Source organism: Tenrec ecaudatus, chromosome 17, assembly GCF_050624435.1.
Source record: "Tenrec ecaudatus isolate mTenEca1 chromosome 17, mTenEca1.hap1, whole genome shotgun sequence".
NCBI lineage: Eukaryota > Metazoa > Chordata > Mammalia > Afrosoricida > Tenrecidae > Tenrec > Tenrec ecaudatus.
Window position 1 is genome coordinate 64,692,595 of NC_134546.1, and position 24,781 is coordinate 64,717,375.

The 24,781-nt window shown below is 40.8% G+C and overlaps 1 protein-coding gene across 4 annotated transcripts in view; it reads left to right on the forward strand.

The window, feature by feature from the left end:
- The first annotated feature begins 595 nt into the window (after nucleotides 1–595).
- The window catches only part of DPP8 (dipeptidyl peptidase 8), a 58,031-nt gene continuing 33,845 nt past the window's right edge, over nucleotides 596–24,781 (forward strand). The window contains exons 1-7 of one of the 4 annotated variants that reach the window (XM_075535905.1): nucleotides 596–808; nucleotides 2,430–2,575; nucleotides 4,706–4,975; nucleotides 13,630–13,742; nucleotides 17,965–18,138; nucleotides 19,213–19,381; nucleotides 23,529–23,639. In XM_075535905.1, the coding sequence (XP_075392020.1) occupies nucleotides 2,539–2,575; nucleotides 4,706–4,975; nucleotides 13,630–13,742; nucleotides 17,965–18,138; nucleotides 19,213–19,381; nucleotides 23,529–23,639 (874 nt within the window). In that variant the 5' untranslated portion in view covers nucleotides 596–808; nucleotides 2,430–2,538. The other 3 variants (XM_075535909.1, XM_075535908.1, XM_075535907.1) reach the window with 3 other exon arrangements.

A 24,781-nucleotide genomic window follows, 5' to 3' on the forward strand; every position in this document is an offset into this window, starting at 1 on the left:
TGGGCTGGGCAGACCTCAGCACACCTGGAGCAGACCGGAAGTGCAAGTAAATCCACCATAGATTGTGAGTAAATGTACCATAGATTGTTGTACATGGAAATAATGGTAGTAACAAGAAATTCTTGATACTTTGGGATTCACAGTTTTTCTGGTTATGCTGGTTTGTGATGACAACTACTACCGTACCGTATACAGGTAATAAGTTTCCTTTTTTGTTGTTCAACAATAAATGTGTACCGTATTTTTCTTCATGGAAAAATAACATATCCCCTAAAAATAAGACCTAGCGCATCTTTGGGCGCAAAAATTAATATAAGACACTGTCTTATTTTCGGGGAAACAAGGTAGCAGCCATTCCACATGTAGGGAGTGTAATGAAGAATGCAATGACTCGAGAGGCTCTACAATTCGCCATGTGACGGCAAGTCGCTGTCCCTGTCTGCGCTTCCATTCTGTCTGTCCCCTCCCCGCTTTGCTTTCGCTCGCCCCGTTCGCTCCTCCCGCCGCTAGGCGGCGCCGTCGTAACTGACCCGGCCCAGCAGGGAGCGGCTCCTTTCTTGGCCCGGCTGCGCCTTCGCCTTCGGTCCCAGGGTGGGTTGCGAGGAACCGGAAGTGCCAGAGCCGCCGCCGCCGCCGCCGCCTTTAAGTACCGCTTGGGTTGCCGCTGGCGCCGCCGCCGCCGCCGAGAAAGCCTCCGAGCGCGGCGCCGCCGCTTCAGCCCGTCCGGAGTGGAGGCGGCGCGGCATGAGGCGGCGTAGGCCCGCTCCGTAGCGCGTGTCGGGACGGTCCGGGCGGGGCCTGGGGGAAGGTGCAGTATCCGCCTCCTCCTCCTTCGCGGGCGAGGCCTGGGCCCCGACCCCTGCTCTCCGGGCCTCCCGGAGGAACCTGGGCGCGTTGTCCCGGCTAGCGGGCTCTGCGTTAGCCCGGCGCACCCCTTGCACGGGGGCAGGGCCGGTGTTGGGCCCGCTTTCCGGAAGAGGAAGCCGAGGCTCAGATTCCGAGTCAGCCAACGTTCACTGGGAACCTGAGTGTGGGGCGCTGGGCTCCGGCTTCCCACGTCCGTTATCTTAATTACACTCGCCGGGGCTGGGAGGGTGGGTGTCGTCCGCGCTTATAGAGGAGGGTACGGACACTCCGAGAGGCGAAGGAATTTATGTACCTGCGGCCCCGGGCTGGCAGATCAGATTGAGGCGGTCGATGTTCTGGGTTTCTAGCTGATGCTTTCTTAGGTACCGCCTCACTGTCGATTCCCTCCCAGCTCACAATCTCCCTCCCCATTCTGTTTCTCCCGCTTGCAACAGTAGATGCTTCTTTTCCTGTCAAATCTCCCCCTTCTCACGCTTTTCTCCGAAGCCCTTCTCAGCGTTTCTCTGCTACACCTCTTCCTCGTTCACAACTGTCCCAACATCTTTGCTGTTCCTGTGATAAGGCATCTCTCAGTCAGCCGTGTGCACCCTGAGTGTGAAATGGCTAAGGCGTCAATGAGCCTTGACGTGTGTGAGTGGCCAAATGTGTAGCTCTTGTGTAAAAAAGTCAGGACTGCCATTTGGCTTGATCCAAGTCTAGGAGCCCTAAGATGATTCCCTAAGCCAGCACGCTCTCCCCTGAGCGAGGAGTTGAGGGCTGTCGGGAAGTGCCTTGACATCGTAATCCGTTTGTGTTGTGCATGACCGCACCATTTCCCCGATAACTTGCCACTCATTCTTTCTTGTTACATCTCCCCATCACCTACCTACCCGTGCTTCAAGAACCCAGGATGAAAACTGATGACAAAGTAATATCAGATCCCTTTTTAAAAAAGAAAATTAACCAAAGCCCAAATTTCAACACTTATTTTTCTTTAAACATGAGCTTACTGAAGTGATTTTTAGAGTAGAAGTGATGAGCAAAGAAATGAAAAATGGAATGCATGTAAAACACATTATCTTGTGAAAATCTTGTTATTAAATACAAGTTAGTTCTCGTCATACAAAACTGGCCTGTCTAAAATCAAAAAGGTGGGAGGGGCTGTTCTAGAAATCTTTTTGGCTATGCCATGGAGTCTAAGTGTCTCTGGTTCTGTATGAAATTGTTACAGAAAAGACAGGTAGATTACTCATCTGTGTCATTTTTTAATATTTCTAGTAGCCACTGAGCAGTCTCACATTTGTGTATCTTTTATATTTTGAAAGCCCTTCCATTATTTGCCTTCAATATATGTCTGGGTATCAAGCTTTACAGGATATTATATTGAGTAAATTGGGATCATACCTCTGAGATAATCTTTTAATTTTGATAATGTAAATTCCACATAAAAATACATTGAGCGTTATATCAAAATGAGTAATGTATTAGTTTTAAGTGCAATTTTTAAGTGTTTTAGATCCCATCTTTGGGGGCAGATAGAGAATTTTAATCATGATCCACTGCCTTGTGTCTTACTTCATTAGCCCGGTGAGCAGGATTGAATGGTGATAAGAGGAAGGACTCCCATGAGGAGAGCAGGATGAGTGGAGGGTTCTGTCCTTGAAGTTGAGTTCTTAAAAGAGATTTCTTTGAATGTGGAAGAGATCTGGACAGATGAAAATACAATCAGGTAGGCATCAGGGAAAGTATTTAAGAGAAACAAGCAGTGGGGGCGGTCAATGTGTGCTCTGTGTCAAGAATTTGTTAACCTTGTTTTCCAGGTTTTGAAATTAGGAAACTTGGGCCACATATTTTGAGAATGTGTTTGTACACGTTATGAAAGTCTGGATTAAGTACACATTTGAGTAAATTCGTAAAATCACATTATAGTGAGGATATATTATATACATTTATCAAATTAATTAAATGTACATATTATTAAATGTAGTATATACATTTACTATAAATACCAAATAATAGAGTATCCTTTGAACTATATAACTGTGTGTGTTAGGAGAGAGCATGCGTGAGCCCAGGGATCTAGTACAGTTTAGAAATACCTGGTACTTTTGCTTAAATGCTAACCCGATACAACTTTTTTGTAAGAGAGATGCCAAGTTGAGGATGACTCGGGGAGCCGGGCGAAGAAGGCTTGGGAAGTCTGCCACTTAGCTGCTTCCCTGTTCCATTTCTTAAACCTTTATTGGGATTAGTGGTTTGGAGATGAAGTTTCAAATACAACCTTAGGAAGGTTGAGAAAAATGAACCCAATTTGGGAGGAGTCTTCTCTCACCCTGTCCCTCCATTAGAAATATAACTAGGACTATTGATCTATGTACTAGAAAGTAGGCTTCTGCACACTTAGATTGATAACCAGCCATCAGCTGTTATATACTGTCACTTAATTCTGAACATCAGTTGAGCTAAACTATTCTTTGATGAGATGGTTTGAATTTTAACCACTTAGAGGTGAGTCCTCAGTTGCAATAACATTACCAGTTGTACATCGAATGTAACATGTCTCATGAGTTTTCTGGCCACTTTGCTACTCTGTTACCGAGCACGGTGGTTCCCTGTAGCCTGAAGAAAGGCAACCTTGTAGTATAGCCCACTTGAGCGGGCTTTCAAAGAGTTCCTGGAAAAATGCAACTGAACAGTGAACGATTTTAAAGATTAACATGAGCTCCTGCTAAGCACTAAGTGTTTACCAAGTATGGGTTATGAATTGGTTGATCTGGCATGAATGACTAGGCATGCAATTTTGTCTGTCTCCCAAATCCAGTTATTCCTTCAACAGGAACAGGTATTACCAGAATTTTATTTGATATTGCTGCTTTTGATAGTATCATAGGTAGGTTTGAAACAATCAGTATCAAAATAATCACACAATGACTTGTGATGACATTTATTTTTATGACATTTAAATATTGGAATTGATAAATGAAAAATGCATCCTCTTCTGGACCTGTGAAATGAGAAGAAATATTAGGTAAAATATTAATAACCAGGTTTGGTAAAATATTAATAAATAGGTTTGAGCTAATAAATTGGATTAAAACTCATCAAACTATTGAGGCTGCAAATGTGAAATGTGTTCTGTATCAATTGCTTCACCTAATTAAAGTTACTTAAAGATAGTATCTATTTCTCTTACTTAATCATGAGAGTAAAAGTTGTACCATCTGGATTAGTAGTCTCAAATCTCCTTAGAGTACAGCATCACTCTAAGTGATCTGAAAATAATGGAGTCTAGTGAGCCAAAGACTAAAGAAAACTGCAAGTTTCCTGAGCAAAGAAGCAGTGTTCCTGTTATCTTGAGTAAGTGCCCCTGGAAGGTGATGACAAGAATGTTGTTCACAGCAATTTTCGTACTGTTCTCATTGGTAGTGATTATTTCTGTTAGCTGAAGAAATCCAGGTTTATCAACTGTTACTTTTCTAAATACCAAAATACTTAACTCCCTTGGCACACTGAGCTTCACTATGACAGGCTCGGGGTGGAGTGAAGCCGCCAACTGGCGTGTGGCCTGCTTCTGTGCAGTGTGGGAAAGGGGAATTTTGGCAAGAGGCACCTAAGTAGACTTTTCTAAAGCTTCCCAAAGGGATTTAGTCACTGTGAAAGAGACGTGGCCTCAATTTAAAAAAATCTCCCTTTTTAAACTGAACACAGAAGGGGGAGCTATTGCTTTTCTTAGGAAATTTCATTGCAGCTGTGCTGAAAAGCACATGTAAAGAAATTTATTTATCCTGTCAGATCATCATCCTGATTAAGAGAAGGCAAGCCTGTGAACAGCTTCATGCTCCTTTTTTTTTTTTTTAAGGAAAATGCAACATGGCAGCAGCAATGGAAACAGAGCAGCTGGGCGTGGAGATCTTTGAAACTGCAGAGTGTGAGGAGAATATTCAATCACAAGATCGGCCTCAACTGGAGCCGTTTTACGTTGAGCGATATTCCTGGAGTCAGCTCAAGAAGCTGCTTGCTGATACCAGAAAATACCATGGCTACGTGATGGCCAAGGCACCGCATGATTTTATGTTTGTGAAGAGGAGTGACCCGGACGGGCCTCATTCAGACAGGATCTATTACCTTGGTAAGTTTGAAGCTACTGTTGTTCCATGAAATGTTTTAATTCAAACATGGAGGTTAGACATAACTGACTTGCAAATGTTGGCCAACAAATAAAGGAATTAGTAACTTGGTTCGGGGAGAAAGGCAAAAGTTAAAAGCAAACCTTCCAACTTCCTGCTCTTTTACTTGTGATTTATTCCATTAACTTTATGTTTTCTTTGCAGGCAACATCACAAATAGCAGTGATCTCAGTGTCAGAGTTAAACTTGCCAGAAATTGCTTTTTCCTGAAATTAGTTTCCAGTTACCTTTCCCTGAGTGGTCACATTAGAAATACGAACATTTAAAGGTGACGGTCATTTTCTGAGCACGTCTCACATGCGTGAACACACTCAGAGAACTAATTCCTAACTGCTGAGACAAAGGGGATATCTAGATATATTAGCCCCCAAGCCCCCATTTTTGACTGATACTGCCAGATTTTCTATAAAGAGGTGCAATTTTTATCTCCATCAGCATGTCTCAGAGTATCTGTGTTCCCTTGGCAACTGTCTTGAGTAATCAAATTTTGATCCTTTCTAATTGGATGTGGTGGACAGTCTTGTGGTTTTAATTTATAGTTCTCTCGTATGAATGAGATGGGGTATATTTTCACATATTTAAAAGACATCTGCATCTTCTTTTCTACGATGAATCTATTGATTATCTTTGATTTTAGATCTGCTTTTCATTGATTAAAGATTTTTAAAATGAGGACATTAACCATTTGTGGTATTTCCTCCTTGTTTTAATTTTTTTCCTTTGATGTCTTCTGGCAGAACTGGGTGGTCTTTTTAACGGGAGGGGGCAGGAGGGCCAGATGGTAATAAAGGCTCTACATAACTTTGTATCAGATCAAGAAAGGCTTTTCTGACTCTAAAATTGTATTTTTTTTAATATTTAATGTTTTCTTTCAATATCTGTAGTGGGTTAAAGTGCTCGTGTCATGTGTTACTTCATATGAGGTGGATTTCTTTTGGTGGTATAACTTAGGAAGTGAAGAAAATGCTTTTCCCCATAGGTGGCTCTCTGGTTATTTATAACCTTGTACAAGGGGGTCCCCCCCAAACACAATTCCTTTCAAAGCTATATATTTAAATTTTTTTTTACAAAACAACCATATCACCGTCGAAGTACTCTCCATTACACTTAATACAGTTGTCAAATATGTGATTCCATTCTTGGAAACATTTTTCAAACGCATCTGTTTCCATGGCTGACAGTATCTCCCTCATTTTTTCTTCACCTCTTCAACTTCGTCAACTCGCTGTCCTTTCCTGTCCCTCTGTATTCTCAGAAACAGTCACAGAACGAGGTCAGGTGAGTCAGGTGTGTGGTGCCAGGCATGCTGGGTTTTGCCAAAAATCAGTGCACTGAGATGGCTGCGGGGGCAGGTGTATTGCCGTGGTGGCAAACCCCCCTCCCTCCAAAAAAAAATCGGGCCTTTTTTGTCACATCCTGTTACACAGTTTTTTAGAACCTCTAAATAGAAAGCTTGATGAACACTCTGACCTGGTGAAGCAAACTCCAAAAGCACTACGAGCCCTTTCAGGAAGTTGATGCGAGTCCAGAATGAAACGTTCACCTTTTTTGAAATGTTTTTCTGTCCTTGTGATGTGTTTGTAAACTGTGTTCAACATCACAACAGTTTCTGCAGATTCTCCTCCCCCAACCCCCCCGCAAGCATCACTGACCAGAGAGAACCTTCCCAAGGGATGCCACTGGGTACACTAACTCAGAGAGTTGCTGGATGCTTGATGCTTGCCTAGCAAGGAAAATGTACACTAAGAAGCTCTGCTCTGTCTAGCACTCAATACTGTTTTTTTTAGGGTACCCCCTCATATTTTGAATAATCTGCCTTTCTCTGTAATAATTAAAAACTAGTGTTATATAGTATGCCCCCTTAAATATATTCAGGTCTTTTTTTTTAAATCATTATATTGGGAGCTCATACAGCTCTTATCACAATCCATACATACATCAATTGCATAAAACACATTTGTACATTCGTTACCCTCATTCTCAAAACATTTGCTCTTCACTTAAGCTCCTGGCATCAGCTCCTCTTTTTCCCCCTCCCTCCCCGCTCCCCTCTCCTTCACGAACCCTTGAAAATTTATACATTATTTTTTGTCATGTCTTACACTGTCTGACGTCTCCCTTCAACCACCCTTCCGTAGCCCGTCCCCCAGGGAGGAGGTCACATGCAGATCCTTGTAATTGGTTCCCCCTTTCCACCCCACCTTCCCTCTACCCTCCCAGTATCGCCACTCTAACCACTGGTCCTGAAGGGATCATCCACCCTGGATTCTCTGTTTCTAGTTCCTATCTGTACCAGTGTACATCCTCTGGTAGCCAGATTTGTAAAGTAGAATTGGGATCATGATAGTGCGGGTCGGGGGTGCGGAGGAAGCATTTAGGAACTAGAGGAAAGTTGTGTGTTTCATCGTTGCTACAATGCACCCTGACTGACTCATCTCCTCCCTGTGACCCTTCCGTAAGGGGATGTCCAGTTGCCTACAGATGGGCTTTGAGTCCCCACCCCGCACTTCCCCTCATTTCACAATAATATGATTTTTTGTTCTTTGATGCCTGATACCTCATCCCTTCAACACCTCGTGATCACACAGGCTGGTGTGCTTCCATGTGGCCTTTGTTGCTTCTGAGCTAGATGGCCGCTTGTTTATCTTACCTTCAAGTCTTTAAGACCCCAGGCACTATATCTTTTGATAGCCGGGCTCCATCAGCTTTCTTTACCACATTTGCTTATGCACTCACTTTACCTTTAGCCATGGTGTCGGGAAGGTGAGCATCATGGAATGTCAGTTTAATAGAACAAAGTATTCTTGCATTGAGGGAGTACTTGAGTGGAGCCCCAGTGTCCTTCTGCTACCTTAATACTAAACCTATAAATAGATGCACATAGATCTATTTCCTCATCCTCATATATAAATATATTTGCATATGTACATGCCCCCATTTAGACCTCTATAAATGCCCTTAGCCTCCTAGCTCTGTCCTCTATTTCCTTTTACTTTCCTCTTGTCCCACTATCATGATCAGCCTTCATTTGGGTTTCAGTGATTCCTCTGGGTTACAGAGGCCTCCTACACCTTCCTCACCACCAATTTGCATCACTCGTTCCCTTGTCCCTGGGTTTGTTAACACCACGTCCTTTCCCCCTTCCCCTCCTCTCCTCTCCCATGTCCCCCCAGAACCATCGGTCCTGTTGTTTTCTCCTCCAGATTGTTCATCAAGCCTATCTTATTTAGACAGACCTGCGGAGATGATAATATGCACAAAAGCAAGACAGAGCAAAAGCAAAAATCAAAAGAAAACAACAAAAAGCCAATGACAAAAATAAAACAAAACCACACACAACAACAAAGAAGAAAAGCTCGTAGTTAGTTCAAGGACTGTTTGTTGGCCTTTAGGAGTGTTTTCCAGTTGAGTGATGGGGTGCCAAGCCCTGGCCCCAAAGTCTGTTTTTGGTTTATACTGGTGACTTCGTTGCTTTTTCCCTTGCTGTTCTGTTGCACACCCTTCGTGTTTTGCCTCGGTGTGGTGGGATCAGATCGGGCGCAATTCCCACACTGTGTCTCCAGTGTTGTCCCCTGTAGGGCTATGGGTCAGTAAGGGATGGCGTGTCTCATAGTGGGGCTGACCATATGGTCCTATCTGTACATTGGCTGCTCTGAGCGGGAATGTCATCGTCAAGGCTTGGTGGGCCAGGATATACTCCACTCTCTCTTCTTCCCCCTTCATTTGCTCCTGTGTGCTCTGATCAGACATGTCCCTCTCTCGAGCTGCAATTTCAGTGCTGTCCTCTGAAATAAATTCTTCTGGGGGGAAGGGTGGCTGTCCATGTAGTTGGGATTGAGGTCGGCCCCTGAGACCTCTCCACTGGTTCCCTACTCCATGGCGGCATATTGCATTCACATCTTAGAGAACTGGGTTGAAGTCGGGTCCTTCTTTCCCTGTGAAGATAAAAAGCAATACCCTCCCCTTGGGCCGGTTAGTACCCTGTGCCCGCGCTATATTCAGGTCTTGTACTTTCTGTTTTGTTCCATTGATCTGTTGGCCAATTCAAGAGCCAATGTTTTGCTGCTGCTGCTGCTCTTCTCACTTCATGTGTTTCATACTGCCTGACAACTCTAGTCCTCCTTCACCACTCTTCATTTTCTTGACCATTTTTGCTTGCTCATCTTTCTAGAAGAACTTAAAATAAGTTTGGATAGCCTTTTCTTCCCAAATCCTTTGTGCTCTATTTTGGGAATATGAGGAAGCTTTGAAAAGTTAGTGGAAAAATGGAATTATAAGGTAATAAAATGCTCCACAAACTTTTTGAAGCGTCCCATACATTATATTCATTTTTAACTGTTCCGGTCTTTATTATTTCTCCACATTTTCTTTTTTTTTCACATAAATCTATTGGGTTTTGTGTGTGTGTGCGTGTGTGTAATTAAAACTTTCTGAGAGTGTAAATGGGAAAATTTCTTTTTCTAGGAAATTGCACATTTTTGAGAACACTTTTGCAAATGTGTACTTAGGAGCAACTCTCATTTAGTAGTAAGCAACAATAAGCATTTTGTCACATGAAAACCAGTTACAACAGGTCAACTCCAACCCTGACAGCCTCATTTATGTCAGAGGACAACTTCTCTCTGAGGTTTTTTGTACGTTGACTTCTAGGCTTTCTTCAAAGGTACCTCTGGATGGTCTTGAACCTTCCATATTTTAGTTTGCAGCTGAGCACATCAACCCTTTGTATGACAATGTGCTGCTTCACATGTTAAGTTTTGCCTCTCGATCCTGATGGAACTTGGTATCCTAGAGAAAAACAGAGCCTTTATTGAGACTTTCTTCAGAACTTCAGCTTATATGGACTGCTCTAGCTCTAGAGATCAATAAAATACCAGTGTGGGCTCAAGAAGGAAAAAAAAAAGTTTATGCTGTGCTTATGTAGCACTGGTGTGCGTGCGTACCTAGAATGCCTTGTGGATTTCTGCCATGACTAAGTCAGAGCTAAGGAGGCCATCGTGAAGTTAGGACTAGTTTAGAGAAGGACCACTGAAGTGAGTACTGGGAAATGACATATTTGAGGCTAGAAGAGAATCTGGCTTCTGGAGCTGTTTGCGCTTTGACATAGGAGGCCTGAGGGCTTTTAGGAAGAGAAGGCTAAGATAGGAGCGCGCAGACAGTGATGAATGGTGTGTGCTCGTCTCCCACAGCTCTTGGCTTTCCGCTGGGTTCAGAAACTCACACGGAACTAACTCTGAGACAATGCTAGTGATTATGGGGTTTTTATGGACGCGAACAAGTTACAATTCAGGTGAGAAATGCTCAGAATTGGTTAGTCAGGACAGCCTCATCACAGGCAGGCCTCTGTCTTTAGCCTCCGGCCCAGTCTGTGCCCTGTTTGGCCAGTGTTACAAAGCTCTTTTAGGGCTGCCAATAAATGCCCATAGGTCATGCCAGTCTGCTATAAGGCACTCCCCTAATTTAGTGCCCAGAGGCACCCCATTCCACAAGCCAGCCTGCTGCCCCAGCTCACTCAGCGTTACTTGTTCTGTGGGCTGGGGAGACCACTGTTCTGTCTCATGCTCTGGCTTCTGATCCTGGCTGTCTCTTGGATCAAGGAGTTCCAGTGCACAAGGATCTCAGGGTCCTCAAGGACACATTTCCCTCCTGGCTCTACCCTCTTGCTGGTTGTGAGATGTCTCTTCCTGCTTTTGAGATGGTTCATTTTATACCCAGCAGGATGGCAGTCAACCCTGTGAGCCATCTCTCACAGCTAAACCACCTAATTCTGCACCTGCTTACCCAACCCATCAGGAAAGTGAAGGCTGTTTGGCAGAGTAACGAGGGCTAGAACTAGAAGGGTCCTGTTAAATAATTCACACTGCAACATGGCTAGATGACCACAAGCTTAAGAACGCTAGAACAAATCAACTCCAGAATATAAAAAATAGATTTAGGATAAAATCAGATATTGAAGTAACTGTCAGCTTTTTACTTTAGAAAACAGCACAAACTTTAAAGCATTTAAGGAGATAGGGTGATAAAGGGATGTAGATAGTTGGCAGCTTGTCTACACCCTTGACCAGGATTAATTAGCATGAACCTTACCAAGCCCTTGCATTGATTGCCTGTCATGCCGTTATCAGAAACACTAGGCTGAGGATCTGTTGTCCTCTCTCACACCGCACCCCAAAGAGTCTCTTCTTGCCAAATGGTTTCATTTCTCCTCTTTTCACTCTCCCTTGGCTTTTTGCACATGGTGCTTCCCAGCACTGCTTGGAGTAGAAGTGTTTTGTTTTCTCTTGGTTCACATTGCATAACAGTTGTTTCTCTTACTGTAGTTTGTGTGTAGCTCATTCTACGTTGTTGTGATCTGCCCGTCAGTTACTGGATGGTTTCACAGAATAAACCTGGCTTCTGCCTAGATCTTTTTCTTCTGATTTTTAGTAAATTGTACATCAGATTCTTTGTTACTTTAGTATGAATATACTTTAATTTGAAATTCTAAAAGCCCCTTTATATTAAAAAAAATTGGGAGCTCATTTTATTGGGGACTCTTATCACCATCCATCTATCCATCCATTGTGTCAAGCACATTTGTACACAGGTTGCCATCATCATTTTCAAAACATTTTTCTACTTGATCTCTTAGTTTCAGCTCATTTCCCTTCTCCCCACCCTCCCGCCCTCATGATCGCTTGAAAATTGATCTTTTTTTTCATGTCTTACACCAACCACTATCTCCTTTTACTCACTTTCCTGTTATCCATCCCCTTGGGGCGTGGGTTATATGTTGATCATTGTGATCAGTTTCCCCTTTCTCTCCCCCGCCTTCCCCTTCCCCTCCTGGTATAGATACTCTCATTATTGGTTCTGAGGGGTTCATCTGTCCTGGGTTCCCTGTGTTGTGAGCTCTTGTCTGCACCAGTGTACATGCTCTGATTTAGCTGGATTTGTACGGTAGAATTGGGGTCATGACAGTGGGGGGAGAGAAGCATTAAAGAACTAGAGGAAAGTTGTGTGTTTCACTGGTGCTATACTTGCACCCCAACTGGCTCGTCTCTTCCTGTGACCCTTCTGTAAGGGAATGTTTAATTGTCTGCAGATGGCCTTTGCGTCTCCACTCCGCACTGCCCCTTTCACATCAATAGATTTTTTTGTTTTGGGTTTTTGATGCCTGATAGCTGATCCCTTCAACACTGCATGATCACTTATTCCATGTGGGCTTTGTTGCTTCTCAGCCAACTGGCTGCTTGTTTACCTCAAGCCTTTAAGACCCCAAATACTAAATTTTTTGGTAGCCGGGCACCATCAGCTTTCTTCACCACATTTGCTTATGAACCTGCTTTGTCTTACAGCGATTGTGTCAGGAAAGGTGAGCATCCCAGTATGCCGGGTTATTAGAACAAAGTGTTCTTACGTTGAGTTCTTGAGTGGAGGCCCTAATTGGGAGCGCTTACAGATGTCATAACATTTCATAGTTCAGTCACATCAAGCAGTGTGGTACCATTGCTGCCACAATCAGTTTCAAAACTCTTTCTTCTAGCACTCCTTGGTATCAGTTCCCCTTGATCTCTTCCCAACTCCCCAGGAATCCTTATTTATTTTTGCCCATATCTTACTCTGTCCACTATCTCCTTTCACATACAATTCTACTGTTCGTTCCTCTTGAATGGGATTACACAGTCATCCATGCTCTCAGCTCCCTCTCCCCCCTCCCCAATGCCCTCAGGGCTGTAATTCGGATGTCTGGATGCCTGCTGTGGCTGGCAGATTGATCACCTTGCTGCCATCAGCAGGTGAGGATGCTCTTGGGAACTGACTCAGCCCGGTATCTGCTACCAGGAGAAGACAAGAGCTCTGCCCTGGTTCTCTGGCCTGCTCCAGAACTCCAGCCTGCTCCGGATGTCCACTAGCAGCCACATTCTCTCGATTTTCAGTTCCACAGTGTCCGCCATCTTACATTCATCAGTGCAAGTGCACTGGATCTCACCTCCATACGTTCTTATTTTGGTAAAAACTGACCCTGTTTGTGATAGAGCGCCAGGTGAAGAGAGTGCCCAGGTGCCTGGCCTGCGTTCTAAAAGCCTTTTTAATTATTATATTTTTAGAACTTTCATAGTAAAGAAAAACCAGAATTCAGGTAGACCGATACAGGTTTCTTCAAACAATTAAGAAAAAGAATCCTGGTAATCTGAAATTGTCAGAGTGCTTCCACTTCAAATCGCCTGAGCCTAATACCAATTTGTAAAGGATCAACAGTTATCAAAAATTACTAAAAATAGTAGTTCCATCAAAATGAAATCTAAGCATTTTTCTATAAAATCCATGTAGTAGATATTAATACAATATGTGGAAGGCTTTATTTACTTTCTACTGTGGTTTTAGCAAGAAAGGCTACTCTTTTGTTTTTAAATGTATGACTAAACTTCACAACAACTTGATAAGGTAGAAATTAGTATTGTCCCTGTTTTAAGGACAAGTATAGAAACTTAAAGCCTTTCAGGGTTTCTTTTCTTTTTTTTAAAATCATTTTATTGGGGGCTCATACAATTCTTATCACAATGAAAGGCTACTTTTAAGAAAAAAATCATGTTTTTAAAATTTTCTTTTACAGCCATGTCTGGTGAGAACAGGGAAAATACACTGTTTTATTCTGAAATTCCCAAAACCATCAACAGAGCAGCTGTCTTAATGCTCTCTTGGAAGCCTCTTTTGGATCTTTTCCAGGTAAGATTAAATATTGCCCCTGTGATTTGGAGGAGGCAGAAACTCACTTGATGTTTTCTCTAGGAACTAAATCAAAAGGAACTAAACATTTAAAATTTTTGCATAGATGAGCTTTAAATTTCATTTAATTCTCAGTGTCTTCCTCTAAGGATATTATACCATAGTTCAATTTCATTTCAACTGTTTCCCCAATGCCTTTTATTCCTCCCTAAAAGTTCCTAGTTATATGCTGTGATTATCTGTTGACAATGAAAGACTGCCAGTCTGGCACCTGCTTCACACTGGTCATGTTTGAGCCATTGTTGAGCAAACGTTGCGGGGCTTCCTCTTTTTCGGTTACCCTCGACATTGACAAGCATGATGCCGTTCGCTGGGACCGGTGCCTCCTGAGAGCATATCCAAAGTTCAGGACACGAAGCCTCACCATCCTCACTGCTGACTGCTTTGTGTGTGCTGCTGGCAGTCCCCGCTCTGTTCAGGCGCTCTCACCAGTGCTGAAGCCTCAGCTCTCCCCTGGTTTTCCTCATTCACCGTCCAGAGTTGCCGTTCTTCTGAGGCAGTGGGAAAGACTGGTTTGGGTCAGGGTGCTTAAGTCTTCAAAATGATACCTTTGCTCTCCCTTTATATAGTTCTCATAAATTTTATAGAAAGTGCTCACTTAAAAGAATATCTTTAAATTACTTTTGTAGTTCTTATCTTTAGTAACAGCATAGATTTTAATAAAGGTCCTAAGTTAAATTTTTGCTTTTAAATAGAGTAATTCAATTTATGGAAAAGTAAACCCTCAGATTTTTCTCAGTATTATTTCTTTAATCAAAAAAGTAATTATAAATTTCTCAATGATAAACTGATGATCGAGGTGCAATTTTTTGCCTTTAAGGTTGTCGTTTATTATTTTTACATTGAACATTTCCTTGTTGAATAACATGTTTTAGCTAAAATGTATGATTTCTCATAAGTATTAAAAATTATATCCATGGTCACTAATCATTTTAACTACATTTGTTGTTTATTATGCATTTTATTCATTTACATAAACTTTTGGGACAAAGTTCTTTTTCCCCCACGATTTTACTATAGAAAATTTCAAATCACACAAAAATAGAAAGAACAAAGTATGAGCTAGTTTCAACAGCTCTCAGACCTTTATCACCTGACTTCTTTGTGGCCCTACCAACTCCACTCACAGCCCTGCTCCCATATCCAGAATTGTTTTAAAGCTGACCCAGATAGGCTACTTGTTTTAAACATTTCCAGTATCATTGTCAAACATTTAAAAAATTATTTCTAATTTAATATCCTGTCTTCAATTAGTGATCATTTTATTCAAATTTCCTTAATATCTTAATAAATAGATTTTCTCTTTTTATACACTTTTTTGTCTAAATCTGTATAAATGGCTTTATTTTTGACCAGTTTGAGCCCCTTCAATTTGTTGAATCCTTTGACATGACTGGTGGCACTTGATAGTTTCAGTTTTTGATATGATGCTCCATGTTCACTTTTTACATTGCCTTCTCTCTGTTCTCTGAATCAGTCAGTTCTTTAGTCTAGAGAGTGGTATTAAGAGACCATCATCTGGGTGTTAGGGATGCTTATTATTATTGGGTTGGTAATTGTGTCTAGGTCTTTTCAGTGAACAAACTAGGAAATAAAGTGTGTATTGAGATCCCTGGGTTGTACAAGCAGTCTACCATCAAGGGCCAACCTAAAAGTTGAAGGTTCTGACCTACCGTCAGCTCTGTAGGCAATAGGACTGTCAGTCTGTTTCCATGACGATGATAAGCCAGAAACCCCTGTGGAGACCCTAGTGGACCAGTTCCTCTCTGTAACAAAAGGGGACCACCCTGAATCCAAGTTAAAGAGCAATGAGTTTGTTTGAGGATTTTACTAATTTATTTTGGTGTGAATATTTGAAATGTTAAGTGTCAAATTGAACTTAAATAAGTTCAGCTAAAATGTAGTATCTGACTGACACATCTTATTTAAATTATGACCTCTAAGATTTTTATTTAACTGTATTTATCTTACAAATAAGTCTTCTTCCTCTGACAATAAAGAACCTAATTTCAACAACTACATAATTACTCTCTTCTCAGCATCTTAATTATTTATATGTAAGCAAGTCAGTTATCCCACAACTCTGTTTAAGTTGCTCTGTTCAATTTTTAAAGTTTTTTTTTTCCATTTTGTTTTGGATAATTTCTTTTGCTGTGTCTTTAAATTCACTGATCTTTTCTTCTGCTATGTCTAATCCACCATTAATTTCATCTTGTTTATTTTTCATCTCAGACTTTGTAGCTGTAGTCTTTATTTTTTATTTGGTGTTGTTAACGTAACAACGTATTCCAAGTCACAACTTTTTGAGTCAATGAAACACAGCTGTCATAATTTTTACTGTTTTTATCTACTAATTTTATCAAAGCAGTTTTGGGTTGCTTGATATGTTTTCCCTCCCTTTTTTATTATTGATTATATTTTCCCATTCCTTTGCCTGTATGGTCTTTTCTCTTAGTTTTTTTTCCCCTTAGATTCTATAGTGAGTTATGTGCTAGACTGCAAACCACAAGTTCAGCAATTTGAAACCACCAGCTGCTCCTTGGGGAAAAGATGAGGCTTTCTACTTCTGTAAACCATTATAGTCTGAGAAACCCACAGAGGTAGTTCTGGTCTGCCCTATAGGGTCCCTTTGAGTCAGAGTGGACTCAATGGAAGTGAGTTTGAGTTTATTTAATCTTGTTCAATTTGTTAACATTTATTCCTGTGAATATTCTTAAGGTTTGTTCTGGGATATTACTATGTTATTTGAAAGTAATTTGACCCTTTGGGGTCCCTGTTTTTAAGGTTTGTTAAGCTGGGTCAGAGTCATGTTTATTCTATCAAGGCAAAACTCAAAAATCAAACTCACTGTCTTCGAGTAGATTCCAACTCATAGGACAGAGTAGAAGTGCTCCAAAACTACCCTTGTGAGTTTCAAGGCTCTAAGTTGTTATGGCAGCAGACAGACTCAACTTTCTCCTGGGGAGCAGCTGCTGGGTCCCAACTGCTGCCCTTGTGGTTATCAGCCTAACATAACACCCACCAGGGCACCCTACCCAGTGCCCATCGAATAAAGAGATTTCCAGTCTGGCTTGAGAACCGGTATTGCTGTTATCCAGTCCTGTGTGAAAATAGTTCTCTTTCCCCCAGATCTTTCAGGGTAGATCCTCACTTGTCCTCCAGTGGCTTCCTCATATACATGCACTTGAGGGGGACCTCCTGTCTGGAGTTCTCTCTGAGTTAGCTCTCTTCTCATCATTACTTAATTCTGCAAACCTTAGCTCTCTGGTCTTCCTGCAGACTCAGCTATAGCTACATCTCGTAAATTCGGGAAGTCTTCCAGTTCTTGTTAGTGCATCTTGGCTGGAAACAGATGTTGGTTTCATTTTAAGTGTTTCTATATCTGAAATATTTGGAGTGTGTGAAAGTAGATCCAGTTTTATCTTTTTGTATTTGGCTTTATGGTAATTACAGCATCACTGATTTTTAAAGTCCTCTCATTTTCCTACCTTTCTGTTTTTTGGGGGTTTGAACAGTGCATTTCTATATTTAATTTTCTGTCTTGGACCTGATGTTTTGTTCTTGGTTTATTTAAGAGTGTTATTTTATTACAAAGATTAAATATTTTAATCTTTTAATATCTGGTAATTCTAGCCTTGTTCTTGGCAGTTGATCTTTCAGGGTTCTTTTTCTCATCTTACTTGTTTATTCTTTCAAATAATAAAATTTTCATCACAAAGTTATTAAATTTAGAGTCGCCTTGTGAAGGTTTATTTCTTAGCTCTGAATTTTTTTTGTGTCTGGATTGTAAAGTATTGAGACTATTAAATACAGATCAAGCTGTGACGTTGGGGGAGAAAGGGGAGATACTCAAACATAACCACATACTCAAACTTACTCTTGGCTTCAATGCAAAGTCAGCAGAGGTAGTTAAACAAAAAGGTCAACTAATAAAAAGTATATGAGATTCTGTCCAGTAGATTTGTGATTCTTGCTAGTGGAACCTACACAGACACAAATGTGCATGCATGGAATTCAATATTAATAACGATAACAAAATACATATTTATGTGTAAATATTTATAAAACTGGGTGGATTTTATCAGTGTTCCATGGGAGTCTCATATTTTAACCTCCTAAACTTTCAGAAACTTGGAGTACATGACCACTCTTTTTGTATTAGGCAACACTGGACTATGGAATGTATTCTCGGGAAGAAGAACTATTAAGAGAAAGAAAACGTATCGGAACAGTTGGGATTGCTTCTTATGATTATCACCAAGAAAGTGGGACATTTCTGTTTCAAGCTGGCAGTGGAATTTACCATGTGAAAGATGGAGGGCCACAAGGATTTACAGTAAGTTGGTGTGGGTGGTGCTTAGTTACCACTGAGTTGACCCCATGGTGCAGAGCTCACGGTGACCCCATGTGTGCAGGGAACTGTCTCACGGGGGTTTCAAGACTTGGCAGTTCTCCCTTCCAAGGTAACCTTTGGGGGTTTCAAACCACCAACCTTCTGCCTGGTAGATGGCTGAACCCTGTGTACTGCCCATGGACTCTTCTTCAGTTTGAAAGATCCTGCTTGTGAGATATTTTTTCGGATAATAAAGGGTTTTTTTTTTTTCCAACCAAATCAGTAAGGTAATTAATAAGCAAACACAAAAAAAAAAATGTTTTCCCAACAACTAAAGAAATTTAGTAGGAATAGGAATATTTCCAATTTTTTAAATGGTTAGCGCTTCTAATAGTATTAACATACAACATTTTAAATGCTAACCAAGCTAATACAAGAAGACTATAAATGATGATGGCAACATATGTACGAATGTGCTGGACACAAATGATGCGTATGTACGGATTGTGAAAAGATTTGGATGAGCCCCTAATAAAATGATTTTTTTAAAAAGACTATAAAATACATTAATTCACATTTATTTTGTGTAAATGCTGTGGGTTTTATTAAGCTATTATTAGCACAAGGCAATTCATGTTTTGTTACCTTCAAAGTTAAATGTTATGGTGGATTTTAAATATTTGATTAATTCCATGCAGTTCTTTATGTGCTACTATTAGAACTTTTTAAAATATAGTGGTGATGATTCTGGCTTTATTTTATTTTTATGGGTAAACTACATTGTAAATCTGTAAAATTGTAAATATGTAATAAATAATATCAAGTAGATAAAATTACCTCTTTGAACAAATTCAGGCAATAAAATGGCTCAGTCTTTCTTTCCTCGTCTGTTAACTTTGGCATTCTAATTCATAATGAAATATAAAAGTCCTTATAAGTTAGGTATTTGAAAGCATATGTTTTTCTGGGGAATGGTTGTAATAGTTGGCATTTACCTTGAAATGGTCCTTTGGAAAGCATGCTAACAAACGTGTACATTACCTTATACTTGCCTTAAAATGTTTTTTACTTCTCTAGCAACAACCCTTACGACCCAATTTAGTGGAGACTAGTTGTCCTAATATACGGATGGACCCAAAATTATGCCCTGCTGATCCAGACTGGATTGCTTTTATACACAGCAATGATATTTGGATATCCAACATTGTAACCAGAGAAGAGAGAAGGCTCACCTATGTGCATAACGGTAATTTATGGTTCTTTAAATATATGTTCCTGAAGAAAATTATTTTGAAATTTATTTTGCTTTTGCATGCACTTTACCATGGAAACAAGCTGGTGGTATTTATATTTTAAATTCTTAGCTGGTTTTGGCTCTGTGGTTAATTCCAAAATTAAAGCGCTTAGAGAAGTTTTCCATTAGTTCAGTATAAAATCTTAGTGGTGGCAAAATGTGGCCTGACTTGCCCTGACGGTATTTATAAACTCAGTGTGCCTGCCATAAGTTGCTGTAAGAGGGTCAGGGTATTTGATTACACGGTGTATGATTCCTCTGCTGGAGATGTTGCCTAATACATGGTGGATGAATAATATATGTAAAGCCCTCAGAATTCTGAATTCCAAACATTGTAGACTCAAAAGTTTGGCGTAGGGATTTGGGGTTTGAACTGCACATTCATTTCATACAACACAGGAAATATGAGGGAGCTTTAAAAAGTTCATGGAAAGGATCCATTATTTTTTTCATGAACTTTTGGAGCAAAAATAGTAATTAGAGTATAAAAATTATTAGTACGCACCCACTTGACTAGCTAAAAACATCAAATGGTAGAGAATTCACACATTGCTCTTAGAAGTAAAATAAGCCACTTTGGAAAACTGGCAGATTTTTATCAGGTTAAACATAGCCTTTACCATACTACCCAGTGTTTCCACTCCTAGGTATTTTATTCAACAAAAATAAAAACACATATCCAGAAAATCCTTGTATGTGAACGCTCATGATGGCATCTGTACAGATAGTAAATAATAAATAGCCCAATTCTGGAAACTGATCAGATACATCAGAATAATACTCTCTTCTCACTTGTGGACCTGTTGAAGAGTCCAGGTTGTTGGTGAAATTGGTGTTGTGGGAAAGTGGAATATGACCACATCACAAAATGGAGCACAACATTACATAATTGATAAATCACATCATTATATAGCTTCCAAATTATGTCACCATATAACTGCCAAGCCATTGAGAATTGTGGCCCAGCCAAAATGACACATAACCATTACCATCACAGCTGCAAAACTTAAAAAAAAAATTTTTAACTTTTAAAATTTTAATCATTTTATTGGGGTGTCTTTAGGGTCTTTATAACAGTCCATACATCAGTTGTATCAAGCACATCTGTACATATGTTACTATCATCATCTCCAGAACATTTTCTTTCTACTGAGCCCTTGGTATCAGTTCCTCTTTTTTCCTCCTCCCTCTCACCCTCGTGAACCTTTGATAATTTATAAATTATTTTTGTTTTCATATTTTATACCATCCACTGTCTGTCTCCCTTCACCCACATTTCTGTTGTTCATTCCCCTGGTGGGGTGGGGTTTTACGTTGATCATTTTGATTGGTGCCCCCATTCTCCCCTTCCCCGCCACCTCCCCCCTCCTCTCATGGTATCACTATTCTCATTATTGGTCCTGAGGGGTTTATATGTCCTGGATTTTGTGTGTTGAGAGCTCTTATCTCTACCAGTGTACATGCTCCGGTGTAGCCAGATTTGTAAGATAGAGCTGGGATCATAATTGTGGTCGGGAAGAAGCATTAAAGAACTAGAGGAATGTTGTATGTTTACCTGGTGCTATACTGCACCCTGGCTGGCTTGTCTCTTCCTATGACCCTTCTGTTAAGTGGATGTCCAATTGTCTGCACATGGGCTTTGGGTCTCCACTCTGACCCCTCTGGTTTGCATCAAAATGGTGGTTTATTTTGGGTCTTCTGATGACTGCTACCAGGTCCCATTGACACCTCATGATCATACGGGTTGGTGTGCCTCTTCCATGTGAGTTTTCTTGCTTCCCTGCTAGATGGTCACTTGTTTATCTTCAAGCCTTTAAGACCCCAGATGCTGTATCTTGTAATAGCCAGGCACCATCAGCTTTCTTCATCATATTTGCTTATGCACACATTTTGTCTTCAGCGATCATGTTGGGAAGGTGAGCAGCACAGAATACCAGGTTATTAGAACAGTGTGTTCTTGCGTTGAGGGAGGACTTGAGTGGAGGCCCAATGTCCACCTTAATACTTAGCCTATAAATATATGTGCACAGACTGATATCCCTATTGTTGTATATTAATTTATTTACATATGTACATGCCTAAGTCTATACCTTTATCAATGTCTTTTGCCTCCTAGTTCTCTCATTTTCCTTCTGTCCTATCATGCTCCTTCTTCATTGGACTCTATACTTCCTCTTGGCTACATTGCATTTAATTGAACCCCCAACCAGACATTTTATGCCCTCTTGGCCATTGGTTTTAGATCTCTTGTTGTTCCCTGAGTTTATTGACAGTCCCCTTCTTTTCCCCCACCTCCTCTCCCCGGAATCATTGGTCCCGTTATTTTCTCCTTGTAATTGTTTATCCGACATATTTTATATAGATAGACATCAAGAAAAATAAAACAATAGCCTATGAATAGTTCCAGGTCTGTCTGCTGACCCTTATGAATGTTTTTCTACCGGGTCTTATACACTGCCAAGCCCTGCCTCCAGTCCAAAGTCTATTTTCAGAATTCCTCGGGGCCTTTGTTACTTTGATCTTGCTTCTCTGTTACACTCCCTTTGTGTTACACCCTGGTGTGTGTGTGGCAGGGAGGGCGGTCAGATTGTGCACAATTCCTGCAATGTGTCTCCAGTGCTGCACCCTGTAGTGCTGTGGGTCAGTATGGGCATGTCTTGTGGTGAGGCCAACCCTATGGTCCTCTCAGCTTTGGCTGCTTCGAGTCGGAATGTAGTCCTGGAAGCTTGGTAGGCCAGGATGCTGTTCTTTCTCTCTCTCTGTCTGTCTCTCTCATTCTTCTGGGGAGGGAGGTTTAATGTAGCTGGGATAGGGGCTGACCTGGCCTCGCAGACCTCTCTTAGATAACTGCTCCATGCCAGTATGTTGCCCTCAAGACTTGGTGTACCAGGTTGAGGTCTGGTCCCTCTTCCTTTCCTGTGGAGACAAAAACAGTACTTCCTCTGCCCGATCACCACATATCTTATATCTTACTTCTAGATATCCATCATTAATTCACAAAATATCAGGGTGGTGGATTTTTTACTATTATTTTCATTGTACATGAAAGAAAACAAGATAGTAGATAAGTAAGAATGTGGTGCATGTCTACTGATGCTGTCACACTAATAAATCTCAAAAATAACCCTGTTATCTCTGAATAACCTTTTACCAAAAGCAATGTTCAAAGTTGCTGAAAGTTTTCTGTCTTTTTTTTTTTTTTTAAGTGTTCGGCCTTGATAGAGATGTGAATATGAAATTATGTATGCCTTTGGCAAACTAAGAGTTGTAAATTACAAAAGAATCGTAAATTGCGCAGCATTTGAGAAAGAGTACCTTGCTGTGATTCTACTTGGAGAGAAGCACAGGTAGTGCTTTGATTGACAGCTCAGCGCTTAAGAAGTGTACACAGCATTTTTGTAAATACAGAGAACATAGCCTGGAGTCCTTTTCATTCAAGTATTGTAAGCATTTTCCTGGGACACAAAATCTTAATTTAAAAAAAAAAACGGCTTTCAGATGATTTGCTGAAAATTTAAGGGCAAAAAAACCCCAAAACTAAAAGCTACAAGCTAAACTGTTCTGGCTGAGTAGGCAAGAAGAGCAGTTGTTTAGGTCTAAAGATTTACTTCTCTGTACAGAAGAATTTTGAGACACTTGACCCTTTACTTAATTATGTTTTCCATGATTCTAGCTAAACAACAAAATAACTAATGACAATGGAATATGTACTGTGGCTTAGACTTCATTTTTGTATTGTGTGAATTAATTGACTTCGTATTCACAGTGCCCTTACTAGGTTGGCTATTATCCCCATTTTCAAGTAGAATTCTGCAGCAGAGCGAGATTGGGTGATTGCAGAGTTGAACTTAATCCTCATGTCCCCACAGTCCACATTGTGTTACAGTTACGTCTCAGATAAGAAAAGTTTGGCAAACTTTTATTTATCAGAACAAGACATAAGTAGACAAACAATCCAAGCAGCTAGATTCTGTTTAAATATCACTTTAGTTTTCCACAAGAAATTTTATAAATACTTAAATTTAAAAATAAACTCATTACTGCTTTGAATCTCTGAAAAGATAGCTTTCTATATAATCTCCCTTTCTTGTTTGTCTAGAGCTAGCCAACATAGAAGATGATCCGAGGTCAGCTGGAGTTGCCACCTTTGTCCTTCAGGAGGAATTTGATCGATACTCTGGTTACTGGTGGTGTCCAGAAGCTGAATCAGGTAAGGGGCTTCGTTTAAAATATCATGAGATTTAACTACCAATTGATTAAGCCATAGATTCTGTGTTTTGGATAATGGATTCTAAAATTGTTGAGGAGTGTATCCTAACAGGAGTTACCTGGAGTATGCGAACTACAGCCCACTATCATCTGGTGAAACATTTATCCTCTGCTCTAGTGCCTTAGATTCCTCATCTTCCTTTGCCAATTTTCCATGTTGAAGTTGGTCTTGATAATGTTGGGGTCAACACTGGAGACAAAATTAAAAGTATCATACTTGAATAAGTTCATATAAAAGCATATGATTGAGCTTGAAAGTCCACACGGACAGGTGGCCAAGTCACTGCATGAATGGATACGAGAAAATGGAGCAGATTCCTCCTCGGTGAATTATAGGCACTTCACTGCTTAAAGAGCTTGAAAGTCAGCTCTCTTAAACTCTGCCTTTCAAACTTTTTGCCCACGATCCAGTAGGATTTGTTTAACATTATGACCATACATATATATTTCTTTTTTTATTCAGTTTTTATTTATTTTATTTTATTATCATTTTATTAGGGGTTCATACAACTCTTATCACAATCCACACATCCGTCCATTGTGTCAAGCACATTTGTACATCCATTGCCCTCCCCTCATCATTCTCAAAACATTTGCTCTCCACTTAAGCCCCTTGCATCAGGTCCTCATTTTTCCCCTCCCTCCCCATACCCCCTTCACTCATGAACCGTTGATAATTTATGAATTGTTATTTTGTCATATCTTGCCCTGTCCGACGTCTTCGTTCACCCATATTTCTGTTGTCTCTTCCCCAGTGAGGAGGTCACATGTAGATCCTTGTAATCCGTTCCCCCTTTCCAACCCACCCTCCTAAGACTCTCCCAGTATCGCCACTCTCACCACTGGTCCTGAAGGGATCATCTGTCCTGGATTCCCTGTGTTTCCAGTTCCTATCTGTACCAGTGTACATCCTCTGGTCTAGCCATATTTGTAAGGTAGAATTGGGATCATGATAGTGGGGGTGGGGGGTGGGGAGGAAGCATTTAGGAACTAGAGGAAAGTTGTTTGTTTCATGATTGCTACATCACATCCTGACTGACTCATCTCCTCCCCAAGACCCTTCTGTAAAGGGATGTCCAGTGG